Source organism: Phoenix dactylifera, unplaced genomic scaffold, assembly GCF_009389715.1.
Source record: "Phoenix dactylifera cultivar Barhee BC4 unplaced genomic scaffold, palm_55x_up_171113_PBpolish2nd_filt_p 000064F, whole genome shotgun sequence".
Taxonomy (NCBI): Eukaryota; Viridiplantae; Streptophyta; class Magnoliopsida; order Arecales; family Arecaceae; genus Phoenix; species Phoenix dactylifera.
In genome coordinates, this window is record NW_024067673.1 from 1865296 (window position 1) to 1877080 (window position 11785).

Below are 11785 nucleotides of genomic sequence, written 5' to 3' on the forward strand. Positions count from 1 at the left end.
CATTTCCGTGACTTCTGCGAGGAGTTCGGGATCGAGCATCGGTTCACATCTGTGTCGCATCCCCAAACCAACGGCGAGGCCGAGGTCACAAATCGGACAATCCTCCAAGGAATCAAAGCGCGAATCGGTCGGACGGGGCAAGCTTGGGTCGAAGAACTCGAGAATGTCCTTTGGGCGTATCGAACCACGCATCGGACCCCTACCGGAGAGACGCCTTTCAGCCTAACCTATGGCACGGAAGCCGTTGTCCCCGTGGAGCTCGGACTCCTCTCACCTCGGGTGGCCGCGCACCGACCCGAGGCCAATTCGGAACAACTCCGAGGGAACCTGGATCTCTTGGAAGAAGCGAGGGAAATGGCGCAGGTTCGGATGGCGATGTATCAGCGGAGGGTGGCCCGATATTACAACTCCAAGGTCCGACCGAAGCTTTTCAGAATCGGAGATCTGGTGCTAAGGCGAGCTAAAGCATCTCGACCTGCGGAAGGTGGGAAGCTAGCGCCAAATTGGGAAGGCCCGTATAAGGTTCGCTGGGTAAACCGACCTGGCTCCTACCAGTTGGAGGCCCTAGATGGTCGAGAAATTCTAAGGAGCTGGAATTCCGCTAACCTGCGGATGTATTACCAGTAGAACGACGATGCCAGAAAGACAGTTCAAAAATGTATAACACTTTGCATTTCAATAATTTCTGGTTACAACGGCGTGCTCGTGTGATTACAAGGAATTCCCAGAGGGGAATTAAGGTGTAAAGAAAGTAAAGAAGAGGTGGAGACTCCGAGGAGCTGAGGATCTGGGATCCCGAAACCTCCATCTGAAGCGGTTGCAATCCCGTCGGAAGTGGGTGCTTCCAACCGGAGGCGCCATCGGCGTCTCACGAAAGAGACGAAGAGCCGGCGCGGATGAAGAAGAAGTAGACGAAGGAGAAGTCCACACGGCCTCCAACCGGAGGCGCCATCCACGCCCCACGAAGAGGACGAGGAGCCGCCGCAGACGAAGCTCCCGCTGCCTCCAGGGGAACGCCACCTCCAAGGGATATCCCGGTCCTCCCCAGCGTTAGGGGAGAAAAGGAATACAAGGGGGAAGAGCATATGGAGGCGCGGTCCCGGATCAAGCACCTGGTGCGGAGCTCAATCGGGAGACCGAACTTCAAGGAGGGGAGACGTGATCCCGGATGAAACGCCTAGAGCGGAGTTCCGCCGGGGAGAACCTCCTTGTTGATCCCAGATGAAACGGCTAGTTGGCGGAAGTCGCGAAGGGCGCGCCTCCTGTTCCTTCGGCAGGGGTCCCTCAACCATGCGCCGGAGAGGAGGCCCACGATCCATTGCAACCTGAACAGCTCCGGCTTGGCAGGCTCCATCGCACCTGCACCTATATTTATAGCCAAACTGCGGCCCCCCGGTCGTTCCGATACGGGTGGCTCCAATAAATGCGGGCGCATTGAATCCGGAGCCGATCCGGCTCTCAAGGCGTAACTTCCCGCGATTTCCTAAGCGTTATTCTCCTTAATCGCATTTTTTGTGCAGGACACTCCGGGTGGCCTGTACCCCTAGGCCCACGTATCTCCGCTCGCGCACTAAGCCGCATCCGCCTCGAAGAACGCGCGTATCGCGGCCGCTTAACTGACACTCCTCGCAAGCAGCAACTGGCGATCCGATTTCCCAGGTAACCCCTCAATTAGCACTTAATGCCCATCTGGTGTTCCCCAGGCGACGCTTGGAGAGGAGGAGAAATACAATCGCAGCTGGCCATGGAGAAATTCCGTCGGGCGGCGAGCGACAGGCGCACGACCAGCGAGCGGAATTTCCCGAGGCTCGGCCCTTGGATGCCAGGCTAATCCGACCAACGAGCGGAATTTCCTGAGGCCTAACCCTCGGATGCCTGGCTTAGCGCCGGAAGAATTTTCTGAGGCCTAACCCTCGGATGCCTGGCTTAGCGCCGGAAGAATTTTCTGAGGCCTAACCCTCGGATGCCTGGCTTAGCGCCGGAAGAATTTCCTGAGGCCTAACCCTCGGATGCCTGGCTTAGCGCCGGAAGAATTTCCTGAGGCCTAACCCTCGGATGCCTGGCTTAGCGCCGGAAGAATTTCCTGAGGCTTAACCCTCGGAGTCGAGAGTCAGCGAGACGCTACCAAGAGTTAAAAAGAAGAAGGACGAAAGTGAAATGAAGAAACTCTATTTGCATTAACTTTCATTGTTTCAGGGCTGAGACCCATACAACTTGGCAAAACGCCAACACACAAAGAAAAGAACAAAATACAGAAGGTCAGCTTGGAGGAATCCCTGGGTCGAGAATGTCGGGCACGTCCGTAGGGGGTAGGGAGACGGTTGGAGAAGCAGCAGGCAATGGCGCCGGAGGGGAGTCGAGAAGGGAGATCCCACTCAGGTCAATTTCGGGGTACTTAGCCGACACCCTTGCCAGGCCTTCCTCGAAGCCTAAGACAAAGGAGTCGGACCCCGCGTCCGACATATCACGGACGAACTCGTCGGACTGACGATAGGCCTGTACCGCCTCCGACATATCACGGGTGAACTCGGCGGACTGACGATAAGCCTGTACCGCCTGACGCCCGATCTCCGCACTCTTCTCGGCCAGCGTCGCCTCTGCTCGCTCCATAATCTGAGCTTTTGCCTCCAAGACCTTCGCCACAATCCGGTCATCCACCTCGGAGGAGACCCTCAACAGATCAGCCTGGGCCTCCTTGTGCTTCGCCTCGGCAGCGATGCGAGCAGCCTCAGCCTCCTCCAGGCACGAACGAAGCTCCTGGTCGCTCGCGCGGGACTTCTCCAAAGCCGACTCCAACTCGCCCAGCTTGGCTTCAAGAGACCGGGTCCGGTTGCGGGCGTTGTCGGCTGACCGGGGCGTTGTCGAAGATGTCTGTAAAGAGAAAGGCGGACGGAGGAGGACCCCCGGTTAAATAGGCGGAAAGGTGGGTGACGCCCCGGTGACGCCAGAGGACGCCTGGCTGCCGAAGGGTCGCTCGCGCTCCAAAGGCGAATCGACGCCATTAAGGAAGGATGTCCGCCGAAATCCTCAGACTGCCAGGTCAGCAACAACCGCCATATGTCATAAAAAAGACGGGGAACTCGAAGCGCGCGCGCCTCTCCGAGGGATGGCGGCAATCTCGAAGCATCACTTCCTTCACCCGTTCCCCTTCTGGTTCCAGGCTCGGAAGTGGGGGGCTACTGTTACGGGGGAACTCAGCCACCATGCCCCACGTGAACGACACGCGCGCCCAAGAAGACTACAGCTGCCCCTTGATCCAGCAATCCGACCCCGAGTCGGATATCTTCGGCTTCGCAGCCCGACCCCGAGTCGGCTGCCCCTTGATCCAGCAATCCGATCCCGAGTCGGATATCTTCGGCTTCGCAGCCCGACCCCGAGTCGGCTGCCCCTTGATCCAGCAATCCGATCCCGAGTCGGCAACCTCTCAACAACGACAGGCTGTTCCCCTGAAGCACGCCACGACCCTCTGTCCCTGCAACGGTCGTATCCGGCGCTGCTCCACGATCTCCTGTAACAGCCGCACAAGGCGGAGCTCCACTACGCCCTGTCACGGCCGTACCCAGCGCTGTCCCACGACGCCCTGTAACGGCCATGTCAGTGGCGACTCCATCGTGCCACACGATGACCAACCCCCCCGAAGGACCCCCCAGCCTGGTATATATGCTGCGGGGGGGGAGAAGGGGGGAGGTAAGCAAGAACTTCCAGAGCATTCTCCTACTACCTGCAATTATCTCTCCTTCTCCTCCAACCTCCTCTGACTTGATCGTCGGAGGGCCCCCACTACCCCAGTGGTGGTGCGAGGCTTGCTTGCAGGTTTCCCGGCGGAAGGTGGAGCACAATCAACACCAACCAAGGCAACTCAGACGGAACCCCGTTCACCTCGCTGTGCCAATCGTTCTCGGTTTGGACCACCAGCAACAGTATTATATTACATTACATTATAATACATTAATATGTTATTTTAAATAATTTAATATTATGTTATATTATGAGAAATTAATTTATACTAATAATTATACTATTTTATACTTTTATTATTGTATTATACTATAAATATAATATATATTATATTATATCATAATACCTTAATATGTTATGTTAAATAATTTAATATTATGTTATATTACCAAATATTAATTTACTCTAATAATTATATTACTAGTATGCTATATTAACATAATATTATTTTATATTACAATAATATTATACTATATCGTATATTTATGTATTAATTTATGTTATGTTTTATTATGTTCTGTTGTATAATACTATGTAATGTCCTTTATGGTAATTTTGTCATACAAAGTACTTTCTCAGTTTGCTTACCAAACACAAAATAAAGTACCACAGCACTTTACGAATGTAGTTACCAAACAACAAACAGCTTTTTATAACAGCTCTACTTCAGACAGCTCTAATTCCAACAGCTCTACTTCTAACAGCTCTACTGCCAACAGCTCCCCCAAACAGGGCCTTAGAGAGGCTAATGAGACTGCAGATTGGGTGACTGCCTATGTAACCAATCATTTCGAGAATACCATATGGACCGAGGAGGGGGAGTTGCCCTGGGCACTCCGTGATCTTGTGTTTTCTAACTTTATTTAATGTATTCATACACGTACTATATGAAATACCTGCTTTAGCAAAAAAAAAAAAAGACTTCTAAAATGTGAAGCCATAAGACTCAAACTAAACAGAACAATAAATAAGAAAATATTATACCATAGCCCTAGTCTACCAGCTCGACTGTAGATCGAGTATATAACAACTTGTTACGTAGATAAGCTGGCCATCTCAGTATAAAAGAAAAAAGAAAAATACAAATAATTGAGACACTATCTATTCTTCCCTTCTTTTTTCACCAGTTAGCACAAGATTGCCACTTTCTTGGACGTCTGGCCCTTTCGATCGCCTGCACTAGCATTCCGGAGAAAAGAATTAGGAAAGAGCGCTTCGAAGAATGACCTAATTAGGATCTTGATGGTCGCAGACCCTTCTTCTTCTCATCCACCACACCAACAGCGAGCACCATATCCTAACGCGGCTTCTTCACCAATCCATAAAAAAATATTAAACTCACCATTTTTGACCTCCTTTCTTACTTTCCTCTTCAATTTAGGACTCAACTAGTCTAAGTATCAAAGGATAATACATAAACTAAACTTATGTAATATATATTTACTTAAAATTTTATAAATATTTTTGAAAAAACTACAGAAACATCTATTCGAGTTTGGGCAAATTACACTTAGACTCCAAATGCTTAATAAGTTTTAATTAGCCATCGAAACTTAATTTTTCTTGCAATACAGTCCAACCATTTATCCAGATCCTAATGCAGATAATAGAGTGAGAAAAAAGATAAAAATATTCTTAATTTAAATAGGCCGTATCATGGCTTATGCAAAAAAAAGATTCATTTCCCTTTTCGCAAAACCACCATTGGATTACCTATCATATAGATCTTAAAGCGATTCGCTCTCCATTATTCCACCAGCACATATCTCAAAATGAGGATAACACAAATCTCAAAGCAACCAATGGGTGATCCCTTTTGCTTGCCTTTGCCCATCGACGCTTGTTCATCAATGATGGATGTGGCGGAGGGGTGGCACACGCTGCTATTCAACGATGACGCAATGGTGGCATTCATGAAGTCGTGAGAAACCCTCATCCCTTGCATCGCAACCGTCTCCCTCCTCATCGAACCCTACGACTTTTGCCACCTGCTTGATCGAATCCTTCCTCGCCATTCTAATAGGAGCCACCACCATCATAAAGACCACAATGGCGACATCTCACTCTCTGACCTAGACCACAAGTAGTACCTCGATCTCCCTCCTCCTAGAGGGCAGTGACAAGGAGCATATCTATATGGTGGGACCTTCGTGGGAGGCCTCCTACTCCCTCACCCTGTTGCCCCCAACTCCCTTGACCTTCTCTACCCTCCCTTTCCCGCTTCTCTTTGCCTTCCTCTCCCACCGGCATTCCCCTTGTCTCCACCATCGTTTGTTCCCTTGTCTCCATCGTTGCTTGCTTCATCCGCCTCCTCCCATCCACAACCACCAACGACCATGCTTTCTTCAGCCTCACCTCGTCCTATCAACTATAGTCCTCCTTCATGCCTGGATCATCCATTGTCGCGACCTCTTCGCCCCTTACCCACCTCAACTTCAAGCACGACCTCGCTTGGCCATTCTCGCTCTCGATCTCCTCCACAGCCTTCAGCTCATGAATTCCTCCCCTGCTACCTGCATATCATCTACCACACAGATCTTAAAGCAACTAGTGGGTAATCCAACCCATCTACATATATCTCAAAGCAACCAGTGAGTTAGTGATTCCTTTCTCTGCCCTTAAATTTGCGCCAAAACAAGAGCCCCTTGCTAAGTTAGTGAGAAGGGTATTTCAAAAATTTTATGAAAGTTTAGTTATCAGATGACCATTATGTGATAATATTTTATATCAGAGATAGACAGTTGGGTCATATTGCAACGGATTTGAAGTTTTGATAGCTAATTGACACTTTTTAAACTTCAGTGTCTAATTGTAAAAGGCCCAAAATTAGAGAGGTGTTTCTATTTTTTTTCTTCTAAATTTTAATATCTAATATATATTTTGTTACCGCTCAAAATCCAACCTGACGAGCGAACGAGCTAACTGGTTGAATTGGAAGAGCAGAGCATAGCACTGAAGCTGTTCTGCAATCACAGAAAACGATCATAGGGTTGCTGGAATGTTGTCGGATTGGGGACTCTCTAATACTTAAGTTAGGCAGAGTTTCAAGAGGCAACAGAAGAGACCAAAGAGAGATAGAAGCATGAGAGTATTGTAGTTGGATTTCTCTTTATACCTAAAGTCTCTGTGCCTGGTATTTATAGAGGAAAGAATGCATATCTACACGATTAGTAATGCTTGGTTTGCAGATGAGCAGTTGCGCTCTTTCCATATTTACTAATCGGGGTGGTTAGAATATTTCCTTTCATGTGCATCGTGATCAAGCGCTTTTTTTTTGTCTATTGGTCGATTACGATATTCTTTTTTATATATGTTGAGATGTGTTGAACTATAATCTATTATATTGATTGTTCGGAAATTTGATTGAGCTGTCAAGCGACATTTTAGAGATGGCGAACCTGAGTCGTATCGTATTTTATTTAGATAATTGCCCGTCTGGTGCTTAGAGATCAAAGATCAAAGCTATCAGGAGATTACTACATACATATCATTCTATAAGAAAACACAAATTTGATTTTCTTGTAAAATTAATAATAATATTGGTTTTTGTGCTCTTGCTATGTGCAAGGCTACAGGACATGCAGAATGGACCGGCTAAAACGTTGAATTCACGAAAGAAAAAGATGTGGGGCAAGAGGCCGCATTTTAAAAGTAAAGAGTTGAATGGCTCACATACCATATCAATTGGGAGTGCCATCTTATCTCTCGGCACTACAAAAGCGGCGCGTGGGATCGATATACACCATTTGTTTTCTACCCTCATCTCCTTTCTTGGTGGCGCGTCACTTGGGAGAAGCATTCAAGTGCTCGGCTGGGATAGATTTTTTTTTCTTATGTAAAGAATCAACAAAATATCCATCTCAAAAATTTTATTATTTATTTGTTTTTTACATGAATAAAATTTATCTTTATATGTAAAAAAAAAAAAGGAGCCATATGAGCCGGCCATAGAGTTAGAGACAAGCCAGTATATATATAGGGAGCTGATCACGGACTAGACTTTGGACTTAGAGCCGGATTTATTTATTTATTTATTTATTTCTTTCTACGAAGGTACACAGCCTCCGAAGGGGCCTGGTGAATTTTTTAATAAGCATCGACGGCACATATGTGGGGTTTGGTGGGCCGTCCACTCATTCATCATTGACATCAACTGGTGGCCTCGTGATGCTATATTGCCGTCCTTGCATTAGTGTGTATTGCTCATTAGTCATTACCTACTTTCCTCTCACTCTGTTGGTCTGTCGAGTCATGGAGCAAGGAGGCTTCGGCTCCCCGGCCTTCTTCCTCCTCCTTGCCATATCCCTCGCCTCAGTCCTTTTCCTTGCCACCCTCTCCAAGGCCCGGTCCGGCCGCCGCCGCCTTCCTCCGGGACCCCTGTCCCTACCTGTTATCGGCCACCTGCACCTCCTCCGGCCCCCCGTCCACCAGACCCTCTACCGCCTCGCCACCCGCCACGGCCCTATCTTCACCCTCCGCCTCGGCTCCGCCCTGTGCGTCATCGCCTCCTCCCCGGACCTCGCCCGCGAGCTCTTCAAGACCCACGACACCGCCATCTCCAACCGCCCCCAGACCGCCGCCGCCCGCCACTTCGCCTACGACGCCGCCGGCTTCGCCTTCGCCCCCTACGGTCCCTACTGGCGCTTCGTCAAGCGCCTCTGCATGTCCGAGCTCCTCGGGCCCCGGACCGTCGACCTTCTCCGCCCCGTCCGCCGCGTCGAGCTCCTCGACCTCCTGCGCGCCGTTCTCGACAAGTCGGCACGTCGTGAGCCCGTCGACATGAGCTCGGAAATAATCAAGATGACGAACAATGAAGTCACGAGGATGGCGGCCAGCACGACGTCGTCGGGGGCCGGAGGGGAGACCGAGGAGGCTCGGGAGCTGGTGAAGCAGGTGGCGGAGCTCGTCGGGGCCTTCAACATTGCCGACTACATCGGCTTCTGCAAGAACCTGGACCTCCAGGGGCTGGGGAAGAGGGTGAGGGAGGTGCACCGGAGGTTCGACGCGTTGATGGAGAGGATCATAAGGGGGAAGGAGGAAAAGAGGAGGAGGAGGAAGGAGATGGGATGTGGGGGAGAGGACGAGGTGAAGGACTTGCTCGACATCTTGCTTGATGTGGCCGAGGACGACGGCGCGGAGATGAAGCTCAGCAGAGAGAACATCAAAGGTTTCATCTTGGTATGTATGTATGCATGTCTGGCGTTTTGTTGTCCCGTATTTTTATTACCGTATAATATTTGCAGCCCATGTATACGAAAAATGCCTTTTTTCCTTCTATTTTCTGAACATAGAAGTTATTTATCACAATTCGCTACCGGCAAGTACTAGAATATTTTAAATAGCTGTTGTATCAAAAACAAGTACAGTAAATATTTTATTTGGATATGTTAAGAAAGCATCCAAGCATAATTTCTTCCTTCTATTATTTATATATATGGCTAGAATAGTAAATCTTAAAGTACAAAATAAATATTCCGGATCAATCTTAGTAAATGGGGTTAGATTCATAGTAAATGTAATTTTTTACCAATTCATCCAAAAGCTATTAATCTTAATGGCAGCATTAAATCATGTTCAAACCGCGCCACTTGAGCCGTGCCCCATGGCACAAATCACTCTCTTCACACCAACTGTATTGCATTAGGTTTGTGAGGACCATCATAGATTTTTATGAGGTAGGTTGCGTGGATATTTCACGATATCTCCTCTTCTACAAGTATTCTCTTAGTTTTAAGTAAATCGAGACTCGACTAGTGTGTTTGGCTGGTCCAAAGGCCAGTCAAACAATTTGTTATTTTTTTCGTAAAAATCAAAGAATTTGTTTTGTTTGCTAGTCTAGTCTGTTTAGTTAAATCTAAGAGAAACCTGTACAAAAATAATAAGATAACGTGATCGGCGCAAGCTACCCCGCAGAAGTCTTCTTTGTTTACTAATCTAATCTGCTTACTTCTATGGGTGTTCGCACAGATCTGTGTTATCTTATTATTTTTGTTCTGGTTTCTCTTGGATTAATTAACTAAACAGAATACGACTTCACATAAATTGTTTGACCGGCCTTTAGGTATTCCTTACCTACTTTTGCATTGAAGTTCTCGCCGATAAAGTTGATGCTTTATGTACCATACTTTCACTTGATCTTTTACTTCTGATGCTTTTTAGGAGCGTTTGGTAACCCCAACGGGATCACCATGGTGATCTAAAATTCTCGATGTTCTAAATACTGGGGTGATTTGATCTCCAATGATCTAAGATCAATATATTTGGTAGGCCATGGTCTAGTAATTAAAAATTTTCAGATATTCATGAGTAACTTATTTGGTATGGTACGGAGATCCAAAATCATCGACCACACAATATCACAAATACTCCTGATATATCTTAGATAGATTTTTTATATATTTTTAATTCTCATGAATAAAAAATGTAAGTAAATATGCTAATTCTTATAATTGTTCCATAATTTTGCCACATATCTATTTTTAGTAGCTCTTATCATATATTTATTAATCATATAAAATATATTATAATTAAATATTAATATATTTATTAATATATTAATTATTAATATATTCTAAAAAATATATTTATTAGTCCTATAAATTATTAATCTTATAAAAATATGTTATTTTTCATTATATAATTAATATTTTTTTATACTTATAATAGATTTTTTAATATTAATAATTATTTTGATTAAAAAAATAAGATAAATGGGAGTAATATATTAAATATTTTTATTTTATAAATATAAAATATAATAATATATTTCTACTATAATTTAAAATTATCTTCCAATAATAATATGATAATAAACGTTATAAATACCAATTTAAATTTCTGTGACGGCAACAATCGAGCGCTTATGCGCGATCCTATGCAGGATATCTTCACCGCCGGCTCCGACTCGTCTGCTGCTACCATCGAATGGGGACTGGCCGAGCTGATCAACCATCCCAAAGCTCTGGAGAAGGTGAGAGAAGAGATCGACCGGGTCGTCGGGAAGGACCGGTTGGTCGAGGAGACCGACCTCCCGAACCTGCCCTACCTCCAGGCAGTCATGAAAGAAACCATGAGGCTCCACCCGGCGGCGCCCATAGCCCACAGGCAAACCACCAAAGACATCCGCGTCGGCGGCTACGACATCCCGGCCGACACCGTCCTCATGGTTAACCTGTGGGCCATCGGGAGGGACCCCAGCTACTGGGAGGACCCGCTGAAGTTCCGGCCGGAGAGGTTCATGTCGGACGCGGCGGCGGTCGATGTCAGGGGGCAGCACTTCCAAATATTACCGTTCGGGAGCGGGAGGAGGGGGTGCCCCGGGATGGTGCTGGCTATGCAGGTGGTGAGCGTGACGGTGGCTGCGATGGTGCAGAGCTTCGAGTGGGAGGTGGTCGGAGGCGAGGCAGTGGGGGAGGGGAGGGTGGACATGGAGGAGAAGGAGGGCATGGTGGCCGCACGGCAGCACCCACTGCTCCTTGTGCCGGTGGCCCGCTTGGACCCATTTCCAGCGCTGGCGTAATAATGAGCAAGGAGCCAAAGCCTTTTTATCGTCCTTGCTATGAGGGAGATAACGCATGTACGAAAGCCTGGATTTCCGCGGTCCAGGTGATCCCCGATGGGGACTAACTACGTAATTACGTCCTGCAGGGCGCTACTTGTTTGCTTGTCTTCTCTCGTTTCGTTGTCTGTTTGTGTGGTGTTTGCTGGGAAGCAATCAATTACGTCCTCTGTCGCTTTGTTCCTGGATGTTCTTCCTCTCTCTTTTCATATATCAATAAAATTAAAAATAAATAAATTAAATAACAAAACCACGTCGAGAGTTCCAGTGATATGAAAATCCTACTGGTGCATCTTTAATCGCTCGGTCCCACCATAGGGGAATGCCGCCAAACGAGGACATCTCAAGCCTGCGTTCCGAATCTGTCTTTGATTGTCCGAATTTTCAATGTATCGGCAAACCAATTCCCTTGTGTTAAAGGAAAGTTATTGTTGGACTATGAGCGCGTAATTAATTATCCATAGTGATGGAGGCAAAATGGAACGTCCT

At 47.1% G+C, this 11785-nt stretch overlaps 1 protein-coding gene across 1 annotated transcript; it reads left to right on the top strand.

Moving 5' to 3' along the window:
- Nucleotides 1-7899: 7899 nt before the first annotated feature.
- LOC103714950 (cytochrome P450 93G1-like) lies at nucleotides 7900-11490 on the top strand. The gene is made up of 2 exons (XM_008802433.4): nucleotides 7900-8916; nucleotides 10619-11490. Exons 1-2 carry the CDS (start codon nucleotides 7906-7908, stop codon nucleotides 11255-11257), a joined length of 1650 nt encoding a protein of 549 aa, XP_008800655.2. The 5' UTR covers nucleotides 7900-7905; the 3' UTR covers nucleotides 11258-11490.
- The last annotated feature ends 295 nt before the right edge of the window (nucleotides 11491-11785 follow it).

Coding starts and splice junctions, on each gene's coding strand:
- LOC103714950 (XM_008802433.4), top strand. CDS start 7,906: ATGCTATATTGCCGTCCTTGCATTAGTGTGTATTGCTCATTAGTCATT. Junction 8,917..10,618: donor ACATCAAAGGTTTCATCTTG/GTATGTATGTAT, acceptor GATCCTATGCAG/GATATCTTCACCGCCGGCTC.